A 17,772-nucleotide genomic window follows, 5' to 3' on the forward strand; every position below is an offset into this window, starting at 1 on the left:
GTATTTGCTACCAAATAAACCTGTTGGACTTTAACCTGGTGTTGTGAGACTTCTTACTGTAACTACACTGGCCATGGCCAATCAGCATTGGCCAGGACTGGGACTACAAGTGGTCTCTGGACTCTACCTCCTGATCGGGTAAATGTGGAGAATCTTAGAGCAGGGAGGGGGAAGTGAGGGTGCAGAGAAGGGGCTAGGAATCTTGATGGAGAGCCCAGTGGGGGAAGGAACAACCACGGGGGTTATGCAGACCTTTGGGGCTGGTACCCAATGTGGAAAGGGAGCCTTTACAGGAGGCAACTCTCCCTCCCTGCCCGGGCAGGGAGGCCTCCACTGTCCCTGAACTCCTCCCACTTGTCTCAAACTTGAAGCAGGACAGGAAAAAACCCTTAAGTGGCGAACAATTGCAGACAGGCTGGGGGCGAGTGGGAAGGTGGTGGCAAGGCCCCCTGGGGAGCTTTACGGGCACCCCTTAGCTAAAAACGCCTCAGTGGGAGAACCGTAAAATTCTGCCCAAGCAGTAATTCTGTCCAAAGATGTGTGGGTTAGATTGATTTGCCATGATAAATTGCCCCTTGGTGTCAGGGGTATTAGGAGTGTAAATATGTGGGGTTACGGGGATGAGACCTGGGTGGGATTGTAGTCGATGCAGCCTCGATGGGCCAAATGGCCTCCTTCTGCACTATAGATTCTATGAGTGGTCGAGGCCAATAGAGAAGATACCTTTGAGGGAATGCTGGATAAACACATGAAGGAGGCAAGATTAGAAAGATATATTAATGGGGTGAGATGAAGGTGGGTAAGGGATGGAGCATAAACAACAGCAGAAACCTGTTGGGCTGAAAGACCTGGATCTTTGTAAGAGTTTTGGTGAAATGGTTTTCAGAGGTATGGGCAGTTCTGGTGACTAAGTGAGATATGGAAGGAACTTCAACCTCTAACACGTGCATGAGATACTCTGATATTGTAGAAAAATGAAATAATTTCCTCTGATTGGATTGCTCCCTCTTTATATAGGTTTCCAGGTTGGCTAGAAAATAAATAGTTCTATTAACTGAACAAAGGAAATGGACAAGCCTTTCTGCTATTCTAAAGCACAAATTCCAAGCATTGGTCATATGGTCTAGCAATAACTTTGCTGCTACTGTTTACTGAATTGCCCCAGTGAACATTTAGAAGGACAAGCCACTACCCCTAATAGGAGGGAATTTTCCCAACTCATCCGCCATGGGAATCGTAGCGGGCGGGACAGTGCCATGCAAAAGTCCATTGACCTCAGATGGGATGTTTCGGTCTTGGGGCGAGCATGACCGGAAAATCCTGCCCGTACACCGGAATGCTACCACCCTGCCCTCCACAGGAATCGGAGCGGGTGAGGGGCGGACAATGGGAAGGTCCGTTGACCTCGGGTGGGATTTTCCGATTCGGTGCCAGACGAGGCGGTAGAGTTCCGGCGATAGTGCCTGAATTGTGAAACTGACTTGCTCTGAAAGAGCATCCAACATTCCGGCAAAACCAATAAGTGATCCAAGGCACATTCGTCCGCCAAACAAGGAAGTTAGGGGTAAGGGACGTCACTGAGCACGAACGCACCTCTTTAACTCGGAGGTTTTCATTCACAAAGTTAACGTTAAGCATCGGCCGGATACTGGACAACAGCTGCCACCACTGCCACTGACGGATCATCCAGTACTTCCTGATGTTCTTCTGAACGCAGCAAAGAGCTAAACGCTGGGTCTGGGGAAAGGGAAAAAGCCACCAGTGTTAACATGTTCAACATGGAGAGGCCAGGCCTTTCTTAAAGAGAAAGGATACATGCCATGGAGATAAGCCTCTGTATTGTATCCAAAAGTTACATTTCATTTCCTCGCCTTTAGATAAGCATTTCAGATGTGGGCCGTTACAACCGCTGACACATGAGGCATAAGAGCTTTACCTTCATCTTCTTAAATTGTTGTCGTCCCAGGAATCCCAGGCACACAGCTTGCAACAAAACCAAATTTCGGCTAATCAGCTTCTCGCGCTGTTTCTCCAATCGGGAAACAACTCCAGCTTTGAAGAAGACCTGGAAATCAATCCACATCCGACTGTTAGGTGATTGGTTCTTTCACTTCATTTATTTATTGAGTTTCAGAGAACCAGATTCCCTGGAAGGAATGGGCTTTCTTCTTAAATGCAATTCTCCTGGGTTTCCCATGTGAGGCCGAGAGGCAGAGAGAGATGCCGATGGGACGGGATGAGTTAGGTTCATTTGAAGCTTCAGTAACAGCATGGACTCAGTTGGGTTGAATGGCCTGTTCTTGTGCTGCACCTTCTACGTTTGATAATGAATAATGTAACTTTGTTCATAGAATATCTAATCCATTTGCACTAACTCGGAAGATAGGAACAGGAGTAGGCCATTCAGCCCATTCAGTTGGTGGGGGTTGTAGGTGTGGGGAAGAAGGAGATGAGCGGTGGGGAGGGGAAGCAGGGACAATGTTGCTCAGGATTGAGAGCTGTGGGGGGTTACAGTGGGGGTGGTGAGTTAGTTGGAGAGTCTGTGATGATGCTCATTGTTGAGTTTTAAGTTTATTTATTAGTGTCACAAGTAGGCTTATATTAACATTGCAATGAAGTTACTGTGAAAATCCCCCAGTCGCCACACTCCAGCACCTGTTCGGAGAATTTAGCATGGCCAATGCACCTAACCAGCACGTCTTTCAGACTGTGGGAGGAAACCGGAGCACCCCGGAGGAAACTTACGCAGACACAAGGAGAATGCGCGAACTCCACACAGACAGTGACCCAAGCCGGGAATCAAACCCAGGTCCCTGGCGCTGCGAGGCAGCAGTGCTAACCATGCCATGCCAGCAGCACATCAATAAGTTTGGTGTGGGCAGATTGGTACCATAGAGGGCTGCGATATTCTGCAGTTGGGACGTGATAGCATGACAGAATTTAAGCACCTCAGGAATCACACGAAAGCTTCAAACATACAATTGACATGGACCTGTGTCATACATACCCGACTCTGTCCCATGGTAAAACTGTGCTTCTCCAAATCCAACAAACTAAGAAGTTCTTCTGTGGCCTAAAAAAATAAAGCAGCCATTTAATGATTTCTGTAGGTTTATGTTGACTGACAAATATGTTGCCACAGTTATTGAAGAGAGAAGGGCCTCAATTTAATATCCCACATAACATAGCCCAAAAGCACAGCTTGGCGTCATATAGAGTGTTGACCTCTCGGTTAGAAGGTCATGGGTTCAGGCTTCAATCACAACCCCAAGGCTTCAATGCAGTCCTGGGGGACAGCAGTGCTTTCGGAGGCTTTCAGAAGAGATGTTAAACTGAAGCCTCTCTTCCCTCACAGCTGGACATAAAAGAGTTTGCCCGGAGTCCTGGCACCATTCACCTCCCAAAGCAACAGTAACAAAATCAGCTCATTGGTCTCAGTGCTGTGTCTGGGACCTTGCTGTGAACACACATAACATGGGTGACTACACTGCCAATAGGAATGCTTTGATTGTGAGGTACTTGGGAGATTTTGTGGTAGCATCTCTGACTCTGAGCGAGAAGCTCTAAGTTCAGGACCCACTTCAGGACTTGACGGCCATGGAAGGTGCATTGATTATGTGGCCACAAACATTGATTATCAACCTGTAAATCCTTCCAACATGCCTGATGGCGGGCAGTAAGAGCGAGAGAGACTCCTGGTCGGCCATGTTTGTACAGGATTTCAAATAAGGGGCAGGGAAAGCCCCTGGGAACACGCTGGTGACCCGTTCCAGGGAAAGCTAATCATGTAAACACATAACCCCCATGATCCACCTGCCTTGTGTACTACTAGGAGAGAGTAAATGAGGGATGCTCCATGGACATGGATAAATGGAAGTTCATTAGTTTAATCAATTCTCCATTTTCCTTCTGAAAGTAATTTTATAACAAATACATGCATTCCATCACTCCAAGATGTTTCCAGTTGGAGGCAAAACTAGACAACTCAATCTTGAATATATTCAATGACTCAGCCTCCACTGTTCCCTGTGGGAGTGAATTCCAATCTTTAACCAACCAACCAAATTCCTCTTCATTTCCATTTTAATTGGGAGACCCCTTATTTGAAAACTGTGCACCTAGTTCTATGTTCCCCCCCGCCAACCCAGTGAGTTGGAACAGCCCCTCAGCATCTGCCCTGTCAAACTTTATCCAACGTCCAACTCTGCATGAGCAGAATTTTTCTCCAATTAAGGATTGGGAAATATTAGAAGCTATTATTTTTGGAATCCTAACCCCATTCTCCAGCCCTGACTCCATTGGAAATGGTTCAAGGAAGAAAAGCTGGACAAAAGCTGGACAAAAGCTAACAAATTCAGTCCCCACCCCCTCCCAATACCCACCCCACCCCCCAACACTCACCCCACTCCCCCAACACCCACCCCTCCCAAAATCCACCCCACTCCCAACACCCACCCCACCCCCCCAACACCCACCCCCCAACACTCACCCCACCCCCCCAACACTCCCCCTCCAACACCCACTCCTCCAATACCCACCCCACCCCCCAACACTCACCCCACCCCCCAACACCCATCCCCCCCAACATCCACCCCACCCCCCCCAACACTCACCCTTCATCACTCAACCCATCCCACCCCCTCCCAACACCCACCCCATCCCTCCCAACACCCATCCGCTAACACCCGGTATCTCCAGTATCCCAGAGAACACAAGCAGCTAACCATTATTATTTAACTCTGTATCACTGTGTCACACTCTTGGATTGTTTCAGAGTGCTTCACACAGCTTGACTTTTGGAGTTCATTGACTTATTATGTAGACATACACGACGGCTACCTTTCACTAAGAATATTGCAGAGGCAGCGATGAACTAAAAACAGCCAGTTAATCCACAGTTACGGTGAACTTGTCAGGGAACTGACGTTGTCAGACACATTAAACCAATTAGCTGCTCCTCTTGAAGCCGTGCCATTGGATTTTAGACCCGGACAGACAGAAGGGACCTCAATTTAATATCTCCATTGAAGGATCTCACATCTGACAGTAAAATCCTTCCTTAGTGATAGAATAGGGTCACCTCAGTATATGTGCTCTATCCAGAGGCAAGTTACTAACTGGGGAAGTCTCGCCGAAGTTGATCTTCATTTTCTCAGAAGAGGTTCAACTTTTGACAAGAAAATGTCTCCGCTGTTGATCACGTTTGACATTTCCTTCTGAATTTGCTGCGATTGCAGAACCTCTCAGCCTAGTTTCTATTCTCACATTGATATTTGCTTCAACCAGCCCGACAGTGGCCATCTTTGACTTTCTCTGACTCCTACTCGTGTGATTGGAGGTGAAGGCCTAAGGGAGAGCAATCAGGTTACAGATGGATCAAAGTGACGCTTGGAAGTAGCAGCAAAGTGAGTGAAGAGATTAAAGGGAGCGATGGATGGAAGGAGATGGGATTGTGAGCTGGTCTGGTGATTTTGGCTTTCGCTGTAATTGGTAACATCGACTGGAGCTCGGAGTTACTTTATCTGCTTGGCTCCAACCAATCATTCTACAGAATACATTTTCACATCCCTGTTACTATGCCTAAGGTTTTATGTTTCCACTCTTTATTTACCTCCTCTACCAAAGTTACCAAGCATGAAATTGGTCTTGGGCATCAGGGCAAAGAGTGAGCCATTCAGTTTCACTTCACCCGAGCTGACTTATCCTGGGATACAGCTGACAGTGAGAGTCAGCAGTCTATCCAATTACTGCAACAGTCAAAGCCAACGCTTACCAACATCCAGGATTACATAGAACCGGATTTTACCAGCCCTAAGGAAACAGGCTGGGAGGTGGCAGGGCTGGTAAACGGGCAGCTGAGGGTGGTGGGAAGGAAGCCCATGCTGCCTGCCACTACAGCATATTACCAGTGGCAGGAAGATGGAGGAGATGGCCCCGTGGTATCATTGCTCGACTACTAATCCAGAATCTCAGCTAATGTTCTGGGGATCCGGGTTCGAATCCTGCCACGGCAGATGGTGGAATTTGAATTCAATAAAAAATATTTGGAATTAAGAATCGACTGATAATCGTGAAACCATTGTCGATTGTTGCAAAAACCTATCTGGTTCACTAATGTCCTTTAGGGAAGGAAATCTACTGTCTTTACCCTGTCTGGACTACATGTGACTCCGGACCCACAGCAATATGGTTGAATCTCAACTGCCCTCCAAGGGAAACTCGGGATAAGATAGTTCATAAGATAGAGGAACAGAATTAGGCCATTCGGCCCATTGAGTCCGCTCCGCCATTCGATCATGGCCGATATGCTCCTCATCCCCATTTTCCTGCCTTCACCCTATAACCCTTCAACCCATTACCAATTAAAAATCTATCTAACTCCTCCTTAAATTTACTCACTGTCCCAGCATCCACCGCACTTTGGGGTAGCGAATTCCACAGATTCACAACCCTTTGGGAGAAGTAGTTTCTCCTCAACTGTGTTTTAAATTTGCTACCCCTTATCCTAAGACCTCTCGTCTTAGAATGCCCCACAAGAGGAAGCATCCGCTCCATGTCTACTTTATCCATACCTTTTATCATCTTGAATACCTCAATTTGATCTCCCCTCATTCTTCTAAATTCCCGAGAGTATCGGCCTAAACTGTTCAATCTCTCTTCATACGACAAACCCCTCATCTCTGGAATCAATCTAGTGAACCTCCTCTGAACTGCCTCCAATGTCACTGCATCTTTCCTCAAGTAAGGGGACCAAAACTGTGCACAATACTCTTGGTGCAACCTCACCGATACCTTGTATAGTTGCAACAATACTTCCTTACCTTTATATTCTATTCCTTTAGCTATAAATGCCAACATTCCATTCACTTTCTCTATTATCTGCTGTACCTGCAAGCTAGTTTTCTGTGGGCAACAAAAGCTGGCCAGCCAATGATGCCCATGTCTCATGAATGAAACAAAAAACCTTCCCCCGTCAGAAGTCCGGCCATTTTCTGAAGAGCAGTCATATTCGACCCAAAACATTACCTTTGTTTCTCACACCACAAGACGTTGCCAGACCTGCCGAGTATTTCCGACACTTGCTGTTTTTATCACATTTTTCACACAGCTGCTTCTCTCTTTCTTTTACTGAGGATAACGGGTAGACGTTTTGAAAAAAGTGTTTGAAGCACCGAGTCTTGCTCATTAACATCCACACACAAAGGCATATGGATAGCTTAGCCACACTGTAATTGTCTGGATGATAGGCAAGAGTTGCTAATTATAGAAATTAATGTAAAATATTAAATATCTTGGATAACACAGGTCCTATATATCATTTTAAAGTGAAGCTGAATAACAGGAAAAGGGATTATAAATATAAGCTAACAAAAACACAAATTCCAGTCTGATAAAAGACAAAACAAAATCACAATCATAAATGATTCCTTTCGAATGAAATAATTCACAATATAGGTCATAGAATCCCTACAGTACAGAAGGAGGCCATTCGGCCCATTGAGTCTGCACCAACCACAATCCCACCCAGGCCCTATCCCCGCAACCCCACACATTTACCCTGCTAATCCCCCCGACACCAGGGTCAATTTAGCATGGCCAATCCACCTAACACGCACACCTTTGGATTGTGGGAGGAAACCGGAGCACCCGGAGGAAACCCACGCAAGACAAGGGGAGAACGTGCAGACTCCACACAGACGGTGAGCTGAGGCCAGGATTGAACCCAGGATCCTGGCATTGTGAGGCAGCAGTGCTAATCACTGTGCCACCATGCCACCCTAGTCTGGAACAGTCAGAGTTATTGAGATGTGATCTTCAGTGACATTCAAAGCATATCTGGAGGCCAGGCTAATTCAAAATATTAGAAAGCACCCAAGTGAGCTTTTCACAGACTTGGGGGGACAGTGGGGTGATTCTCCCAGCCCACTGCACTGCTCTAGCATCAGCTAGATGTTAACGGAGGCCGTTTCGCAGGCTTCCCGCTGGGCGCTCAGGCTTCCGTGCATCTCCCAGCGTTTCAATTTCATGAGCGGGCCTGGGACTCATTTACTCCAGCGGGGTTTACAACTGTTCCCCACTAACGGGGAACAGGCAGCAACCTCGCTGGAATGAAGGGAGGCCATTGAGCCGCCCCCAGGAAGTCAGGGGTAAGGGGGAATGCCCCTTGGGTAGAGCCAGCCTGGTCCCCTCGCATTGCCCAAGGGGCAAACGGGCAGTGCCCAAGGGGCACTTTGGTACTGAGCCATCAGGCAGTGTCAGAGCGAACAGTGGATGTGGGGGGAGGGGGGGGTCCCGTTGACGCTCTGCACAGGGATGGGTGGCAGAGGGAGGAAGGACGGTGATCGGGGCTGGTCATCTGGGTGGGGGTGAGTGGGGGGAGCAGGAGTGGGGGCGGTGCGGGGGGTTGTCGGGACGGTCATGGGGGGGAGATTGGGGCTGGCCCAGGGGGGAGAGTGTGGGGGGAGCATCGGTCCTTGCCCGGGGAGGTCTGGGAAGCCAGCGATCGGAGGGGTGCAGGGGTCGGAAGGCCAGTGATGGGCGAGTTGCGGGGATGGCCAGCGATCGGGCTGGCCAGCGATCGGGAGGCCAGCAATGCAGGGCCAGTGCGCACGCGTCGATCGGCCAGCACCACGAGATTGGCACATGCACAGTGGCCCACTCAGCGCTGCACTGCCGGCTTTGCCTCCGGGAACAGGCCCCGCCCGCAGATGTTCAGAGTGAATCCCACTAGGGCACGCTGTGATGTACAAAATGTATAACCTCTACACCTTACAACTCCTCACCTCCCATCTCAAACCTCAACCATCAGCTCACAACCCCCTATTCCCCTCATCTTCCACACCCCCTCACATCCCCCCATCCCTCTCTCCCCATCCCCACACCTGGCTAGTCTTCTCTTGCCTTTACTGAGAGTTTAAAGCAATGTAACAATATGAAATGTGCTTGGTTTATCTTTGTGACTATTTACCCATTGATACTAGATTTACTTTTCACACACACACACACCTTCCTTTCATCTGTCACCATAAACGTTGCTCCATATTTCTTCAGGATAGCTGGGGCCAGCACCTGGAAACGCCGTCGGAATTCACCGCGCACCATGTGATCAGGAAAACCTGCAAAGCAACCAGATAGCCGTGTCACTGTCTGAGAAGGAGGGGTGACCCCTCACCCCAGCATCAATGGGTCAACTCCATGCCTGACAGGCAATTCAGATTCTCTCCCAAATCGCTCTGCCTTGTCACCTCACTCTTCCTTTTTAAAGAAAGAGTTTACATTTGTATAGTGCCTTTCAAGACCGCAGGACAACCCAAAGTGCTTCGCAGTCATTCAAGATGGGGCGGCACAGCGGTTAGCTCTGGTGCCTCACAGCGCCAGGGACCCGGGTTCAATTCCCGGCTTGGGTCACTGTCTGTGTGGAGTTTGCCCGTTCTCCCCGTGTCTGCGTGGGTTTCCTCCCACAGTCCAAAGATGTGTGGGTTTGGTAGATTGGCCATGCTAAATTGCCCCTTGGTGTCAGGGGATTAGTGGGGTAAATATGTGGGGTTACGGGGATAGGACCTGGGTGGGATTGTTGTCAGTGCAGGTTCGATGTGCCAAATGGCCTCCTTCTGCACTGTAGGGATTCTAAGATGCTTTCTAAACTGATCACTTCAACAAAGCTTTTGGTCACCTGTCTTAAATGTCCCTGTCTTTGGCTTGGTTCAGTTTCTGTCGGATTATGTTCCTGTGAAGCACTTTGGAAACTTCTGCCACATTAAAAGATGCTGAATCAACAATTACAGCCTCGTCACAATGCCTAGTAGGATAGTCTAGTCATAATGGGACTGGAATAGCAACCCACGTGATTGGGAATTCAAATCCCACCATGGACAATTCAGGCACTGGACTCAGTACATATAAAAATGGATGGAGTGGTCGGTGCAGACTCGATGGGCCAAATGGTCTCTTTCTGCACTATAGCGTTTCTATGATGATTCTATGAAAATGGCTACAAAAGCCGCCACATTGTCCTAAAGCCCTAGCTGCTCACTAACATCCTTCAATTAAAGAAGGAATCTTGCCAGTCAACTTGTAACCAGCTCCACAATATGCGGTGGAACCCCCTCTGAAGTGGCTGTCACCAATCTTCCCACACAACCAAATGAAAATTAACCCATGGGTCACGTTGAGAAATGTTCTGAAAGATTCTTGGTTATAGAACAACTCCTAATTTCAAATCTCCTCTCCATTGACCCTTTTACTGGGATAGTCATCGACTTCAGGAAGCATAGTGGAGAACATGTCTTTGTCTACATCAATGGGGACGAAGTAGAAATGGTCGAGAGCTTCAAATTTTTAGGTGTCCAGATCACCAACAACCTGCCCTGGTCCCTCCATGCAGACACTATTGTTAGGAAAGCCCACCAACGCCTCTACTTTCTCGGAAGACTAAGGAAATTTGACATGTCCGCTACGACTCACACCAACATTTACAGATGCACCATAGAAAGCATCCTTTCTGGTTGTATCACAGCTTGGTATGGCTCCTGCTCTGCCCAAGACCACAAAAAACTACAAAAGGTCATGAAAGGAGCCCAGTCCATCACACAAACCAGCCTCCCATCCATTGACTCTGTCTACATTTCCTGCTGCCTCGGGAAAACAGCCAGCATAATCAAGGACCCCACGCTATCCTGGACATTCTCTTTTCCATCTTCTTCCGTCGGATAAAATACAAAGCTTGAGGTCACATACCAACCAACTCAAGAACAGCTTCTTCCCTGCTGCTGTCAGACTGTTGAATGGACCCATCTTGCACTAAGTTGAACTTTCTCTACACCCTGGCTATGACTGTAACATTCTGCATTCTCTCGTTTCCTTCTCTATGAACGGTATGCTTTGTCTGTATAGCGCACAAGAAACAATATTTTCACTGTATACTAATACATGTGAAATAATAAATCAAATCAAGTCAGATCAAATCTCTGTCTTCAAGCTGTGGGATAGTAAGAGAAGTGGCATTTAATCCCTTCTCCAGTCATACCCCACAACCTGCGAGCGGAATCTAGATCATGGGTTGCCAAGAGTCATGGTCACGGGAGGCAGGCAAAAGTGGTCCTCAGGTCATAATATTAACTTCCATTCCATGAATGCATTGCTCAAAAAACAAGAAATAGGAGCAAGAGTAGACTGCACAGCCCATTGAGCCTGCTCTGCCATTCAATATGGCCATGATTGTTCTTGGGCTCCAGCGCCATTCCTTGAAAGACCAAACACCTGTCTATCCTAGCTTCAAATGTATCCATTGATGGAGAATCCAACAACCCTCTGGGCTAGAGTGTCCCAATCTCAAACTCTCTGAGTGAAGAAATTTCTCCTCACCTCAGTTGTGATGACTTCAGTCAGGCATGAGGTTGGCCTGCTAGAGTATGAACGCCCTGATTGATTCCTGGGGAAAAAAAGAGTTCCCTGATTAAGTCCTAATTGATGGCCCAATCAGGGAGCCTCATGTTCCCTATTTAAAGCAGGTGTGTCAGTCTCTCTGCCTGCTGAAGCAGGGAGCACACAGGGAGCATTTTGCTGCCTAGTATGTCTTGTAAATAAAGGAACTTATGATGACGGGACCTTCGCCTCCGTGGATTTATTGCATCAGTCCTAAATGATCAGCCCTTTACCCTGAGACTATGCCTTTGTGTTTTAGGTTCTTAGACCCACCACACTCGGTCGACTGCCTCAACGGCATGTCCTTAGCTCATAAGTGTCGTTGTGAGCTGCTTTTCTCGGGAGTTTTTGCCAGTGATGGTTTGTCACTGTGGCAATTTGCTTCTATGGGATAACAGCATGATGTCACTCGAAGGGAAATGTGTCATGCGATCCAGTCTTAGTTTCACTTTTGCTTTGAGCAGAGCACACAGCTCAAGCTTTATACCTATATATAACTGTTCTCATTTCCTTAGTCTTATTAAATGAACTCACAATATGTTTATCCAGTCCCTTATGAGCAATTTGTGCCTTGCATCTTGCACAATAAATAAGTCCAGTGCATTGTGGAGGAGTCCAGAACTAGGGCTCATAGTTTGAGAATAAGGAGTAAACCTTTTAGGAGTCAGATAAGGAGAAATTTCTTCACCCAGAGAGTGGGGAATCTGTGGAATTCACTACCACCAAAAGTAATTGAGGCCACAATGTTACGTGATTTCAAGAAGAAATTAGATATAGCTCTTGTGGCCAAAGGGATCAAAGGATATGGTGGCGGGGGGGGGGGGGGGGGGGGGTGCGGGGGGGAGGTGGGGTGGAAGGTGGGATCAGGATATTGAATTTGATGATCAGCCATGATCATAATGAATGGCGGAGCAGGTTCGAAGGGCCAAGTGGCCTCCTCCTGCTTCTAGTTTCTACATTTCTATGATATCATTATAATAGCATGACAGCCACTGTCCAATACATCATCGGCACCCAGCTACCAGCCATCCAGGGCATTTATCACAAACACTGTCTGCAGAGATCTCTCAGCATTACCAGAGATCCCACCCATCCCAGCCACAGACTGTTTGCCCCCCTGCCATCTGGGAGGTGCTACAGATGCATTTGAGCCCGTACGACCAGGTTCAGGAGCAGCTTCTTCCCCAGAGCTGTTACCCAGCTGAACTCGGTCCTTTAACATAGTCCCAGGCGATGGGCATTGTGCAATATGCATGTATACACTAAATGACTATTGGCACTATTTTATAATGACTACTTGCAGTTGTTTTTTTCTTTGTATGTTAGGAGCCGGCAAGCTCACTTTTCATTGTATTTGTGCACTATACAATGACAATAAAGTTAAATTGAATTGAATTGACTTCCACTCTCAGGGACAGGGCGAGGACACAGGTCCCAAGTGTACCACATCTGACCTGGAAATTGAACCTGCGCTATAGGTGCTGAAACACAGGTTAGCCATCAACCCAACTGAGCTCCCTGGCATTGAGGAGATGATGGCCTAGTGGTATAATCATTAGACTATTAATCCAGAAACTCAGCTAATGTTCTGGGGGACCCAGGTTCAAATCCTGCCATGGCAGGTGATAGAATTTGAATTCAATAAAAAAAATCTGGAACTAAGAATCCACTGATGACCATGAAACCAGTGTCGATTGTCGGAAAAACCCATCTGGTTCATTAATGTCCTTGAGGGAAGGAAATCTGCCATCCTTACCTGCTCTGGCCGACATGTGACTCCAGAGTCACAGCAACATGGTTGACTCCCAACTGCCTTCAAGGGCAACTAGGGATGGGCAATAAATGCTGGCCTAGCCAGCGACGCCCATATCCCACAAATGAATAAATAAAACAGTGTTATCAATAGGACTGCCCTGAACAGTCCAATTGTCACCTATATAACGAGGATGTGGCCTACAGTGGAAGATAATGAATGTCTCTGCGGGTGAGGCTGATTATAACTGAGGCTTGTAAGTTTTTGAACGGGGTGGGTCTACGCCAATGTTTTGTTCATTAAAGTTCAGGTTGGGGAAATCAAAAAGAGATCAACTCCTCTACTGGTCTACTCAACGTTATCATTGATATCCAAAATGGGCAGCATTCCACCACCATTGTTACTATTCTGCAACTTAACAGGCACAAGCCTCATGAATAAAGTCATTAAAAATCAAATCCTGTGAGCCTAAGATTGCAATCTACTCCTGGCTGGTTGATTCAATTGCAGAAATCACTTATCAAGACCCAATGATATCAGAGACGTATCTTATTAACTGCAGAAATGTACAGCACATCACATCACTAGTGCAATTTCAGGGTACGCTGAGTGGGCCAAGATTTTGACAGCAATCTTTTAGGAATGTACAGCTTTTCCTCTAGCTTAATGATGTAATTAACTGGGCGATGCTACATTTAAAAAAAGGCAACAAGAATGAAATAAAACTTGACTGAACTTTTGGAAAAATCATCAGCTGTCCAATGCCACAGCTGAGAGATTCACGAAAGGATTACATAGGATTACAGGCTTGTTAGGCCAATCTGTCCATGAGAAAATATTTATCACTCAGTCCAGAGTGTACTTTTTCTGCTAATAAAGCTCACTTGTGTGGATAGAAACAGCGCTACTTTTATTCAATCGTGGGACATGGGCATTTATTGCCCATCCCTAGTTGCCCTTGAGAAGGTGGTGGTGAGCTGCCTTCTTGAATCGCTGCAGTCCACGCGCTGTGGATTGAACCACAATGCCGTTAGGGAGGGAATTCCAGGATTTTGACCCAGCGACTGCGAAAGAACAGCGATATATTTCCAAATCAGGACAGTGAGTGTCTTGGAGGGGAATTTGCAGGTGGTGGTGTTCCCATGTATCTGTTGCCCTTGTCCTTCGAGATGGAAGTGGTCGTGGGTTTGGAAGGTGCTGTCTAAGGATCTTTGGTGAATTGCTGCAGTGCATCTTGTAGATAGTACACACTGCTGCTACTGAGCGTTGGTGGTGGAGGAAATGGATGTTTGTGAATGTGTTACCAATCAAGCGGGTTGATTTGTCCTGGATGATGTTGAGCTTCTTGTGTGTTGTTGGAGCTGCACCCATCCAGATAAGTGTATTCCATCACATTCCTGACCTGTGCTTTGTAGATGATGGACAGGCTTTGGGGAGTCAGGAGGTGAGTTGGTCACTACAGGGTTCCGAGCCCCTGACCTGCTCTTATGTTTATGTGGCCAGTCCAGTTGAGTTTCTGGTCAATGGTAACCCCAAGGGTGTTGACAGTGGGGGATTCAGTGATGTTACACCATTGAATGTCAAGGGGGGGTGGTTTGAGTGTCTCTTATTGGTGATGGTCACTGCCTGGCATTTGTGTAGCGTGAATGTTACTTGCCACTTGTCAGCCCAAGCCTGGATATTGTCCAGATCTTGTTGCATTTGAACATGGACTCTTCAGCATCTGAGGAGTCACGAATGGTGCTGAACATTGTGCAATCATCGGCGAACATCCCCACTTCTGACCTTATGATGGAAAAATGGTAATTGATAAAGCAGCTTAAGATGGTTGGGCCTAGGACACTATCCTGAGGGACTCCTGCAGAGATATCCTGGAGTTGAGATGACGGACCCCCCACAACCTCAACCATCTCCCTATGTGCCAGGTATGACTCCAACCAGCGGAGAGTTTGCCCCCTGATACCCATTGATTCCAAGTATTGGTTGGTGCTAATTTATTGGAAGATTTTGCTATTTTTAAACTTGGAAGTGAAGTGAGGAGTCATGCACCAATAGAATATGTGACTGTTGGGTTAAGATATTCTAATTTGTATATGGGGTTGTTGTTTGTGGTGCTTGTGAGGTTCAAGACTTCTCGATGCTGCTGTCCAGATGTTGCGTAAGGCCAGGTTCAACGCAGTGGAGCTGGTTGCATAATATAAATGACCAGATTGTGTGAAATTTTCTGACAAACCTGTGGTTGTAAAGTACTGAAATCTGAGCTTTCAATAAACTTTAGACATAGAGCATAAGTTAAAAAAAATAAAAAGGTTTTGATAAATCTGTACAAAACAGTTCAACCTCACTGTGACTATGATTCCCAATTCAGGGCACCTGAAAAATATGATAGGGAGGGTAACAGGCAGGGGAATAGGGCATTGATTTGATTTATTATTGTCACATGTATCAGTAGACAGTGAAAAGTATTGTTTCTTGCGCATTATACAGACAAAGAATACCGTTCATAGAGAAGGAAAGGAGAGAGTGCAGAATGTAGTGTTACAGTCTTAGCTAGTAGAGAAAGAGTTTAAAAGAGTTAGAATAAAGTTTTAGAAGCATAGAACGAGAGTAGAAGATAGAATTAGAAGGTATGCTGGGCACAGCTCGCAAGAAGTCGCCTCGCTTCGACGCCATCTTGGATCTTAGCCCAAGGGGCCTGGAAACAGGAGGAGCACCAAGGCCCCTGATTTCGCTCGCTGGCCCTGCATGCCAGTGTTAATGCTCCACTCAAGCCTCCTCCGACCTTTCCTCATCTAAGCCTATCATCATAACCATCTATCCCCTTCTCCCCCACATTCTTGTCTAGTTTACCCTTAAATATATCAAACCGTCACTTCAAACATTCACTGTGGTAGTGCCTTTCAGATTCTCAACAATCACTGGGTAAAGACATTTCTTCTAAATTCTCCATCAGATTTCTTGGTAACCAACTTAAGAACATTAAAGAAAAGGAGCAGGAGGAGGCCATTTGGCCCACTGGGCATAATCTGCCTTCCAATAAAATCATGGCTGATCTGATTGCGGCCCTAACTCCTCTTTCCTGGCTGCACACCCAATCCCATTGAGCTCCACCACCGGGCTCCCAGGCTGAGCTCCACCACAGGGCTCCCAGGCTGAGCTCCACCACAGGGCTCCCAGCCTGAGCTCCACCACAGGCTCCCAGGCTGAGCTCCACCACAGGACTCCCAGGCTGAGCTCCACCACAGGACTCCCAGGCTGAGCTCCACCACAGGGCTCCCAGGCTGAGCTCCACCACAGGGCTCCCAGGCTGAGCTCCACCACAGGGCTCTCAGGTTAAGCTCCACCACAGGGCTCCCAGGCTGAGCTCCATCACAGGGCTCCCAGGCTCAACTCCACCACAGGGCTCCTAGGTTGAGCTCAACCATGGGACTCGCAGGCTGAAGTCCACGACAGGGCTCGCATTGTGACCTCCACCACAGAGCTCGCATTGTGACCTCCACCACAGGGCTCCCAGGCTGAGCTCCACCACAGGGCTCTCAGGCTGAGCTCCACCACAGGGCTCCCAGGCTGAGCTCCACCACAGGGCTCCCAGGCTGAGTTCCTCCACAGGGCTCCCAGGTTGAGCTCCACCACAGGGCTCCCAGGTTGAACCCTGGTGGCTATATTAACATCCTGTTTGCCAGGGAAAGGACAACTCAATGTGGATGAATTAATAAACAGATTTCTGTCACACATTCATGGTAAAAGTCCTGGAACAGTTACTGTACCTAGCCTGTACAGACGCAGTGCATCCAGTAGCTGTGATCCCTGCAGCTGTGTCCTCAGTGTTGGTGTATCAAGTGTGGCCAAAAACTGTTCTTTGCTGCACTGTGCCTCTGCTCCATCTCCAACCCTCTGGTTCATTTTCCCTTCTGTATCATTCACCTCTGGCCTTGCTACAAAGCAATGGACGAAGTGTGTTTCTGAACGTTTCATGAGGTTTGCGAGAACATCCTAGGATTTGAAAGAAATGGAATTGAAAAATTGACTTGAACTTAATGGAGAATAAATCACTTGGAATACTGCGCAGCACATTATTGGAACACCATTGCACCAGAGACTCGGGAACAACTCGGGAGAGCTAGCGATCGGATCGGCAAAAGTCCTCATCAATGTCTCAGTATTCCGGTGTTTGGGATGATAGAATAATGGAATCCCTCCAGTGCAGAAGGAGGCCATTCAGCCCATCGACTATGCACCGACCACAATCCCACCCAGCCCCTACCCCTGTAACCGCATGCATTTACCCTTGCTAGTCCCCCTGACACTAAGGGGCAATTTAACGCGGCCAATCCACCTAACCTGCACATCTTTGGACTGTGGGAGGAAACCGGAGCACCCGGAGGAAACCCACGCAGACATGGGGAGAACATGCAGACTCCGCACAGACAGTGACCCAAGGCGGGAATCGAACCCGGGTCCCTTGCACTGTGAGGCAGCAGTGCTAACCACTGTGCCACTGTGCCGCCCTGTACAACTCTCATCATAGTCTTGATTAAATATCGGGGCCATTCTGTTGTATGTTTCAACCCCAAGACAGGCTTGCAAACTGCTTA

General features: G+C 47.6%; 1 protein-coding gene across 5 annotated transcripts in view; it reads right to left on the minus strand.

The window, feature by feature from the left end:
- Positions 1 to 17,772, minus strand: part of LOC144502880 (unconventional myosin-XVIIIb-like) — a 363,270-nt gene that overhangs the window by 164,596 nt on the left and 180,902 nt on the right. For all 5 annotated transcript variants that reach the window (XM_078227267.1, XM_078227266.1, XM_078227270.1 and 2 more), the window contains 5 exons: positions 16,945 to 17,170; positions 9,007 to 9,116; positions 3,008 to 3,073; positions 1,937 to 2,065; positions 1,594 to 1,737 (listed from right to left, as the gene is read on the minus strand). In XM_078227267.1, the coding sequence (XP_078083393.1) occupies positions 1,594 to 1,737; positions 1,937 to 2,065; positions 3,008 to 3,073; positions 9,007 to 9,116; positions 16,945 to 17,170 (675 nt within the window). The remainder of the gene's footprint in view (positions 1 to 1,593; positions 1,738 to 1,936; positions 2,066 to 3,007; positions 3,074 to 9,006; positions 9,117 to 16,944; positions 17,171 to 17,772) is intronic.

Source organism: Mustelus asterias, chromosome 13, assembly GCF_964213995.1.
Source record: "Mustelus asterias chromosome 13, sMusAst1.hap1.1, whole genome shotgun sequence".
Classification (NCBI taxonomy): Eukaryota; Metazoa; Chordata; class Chondrichthyes; order Carcharhiniformes; family Triakidae; genus Mustelus; species Mustelus asterias.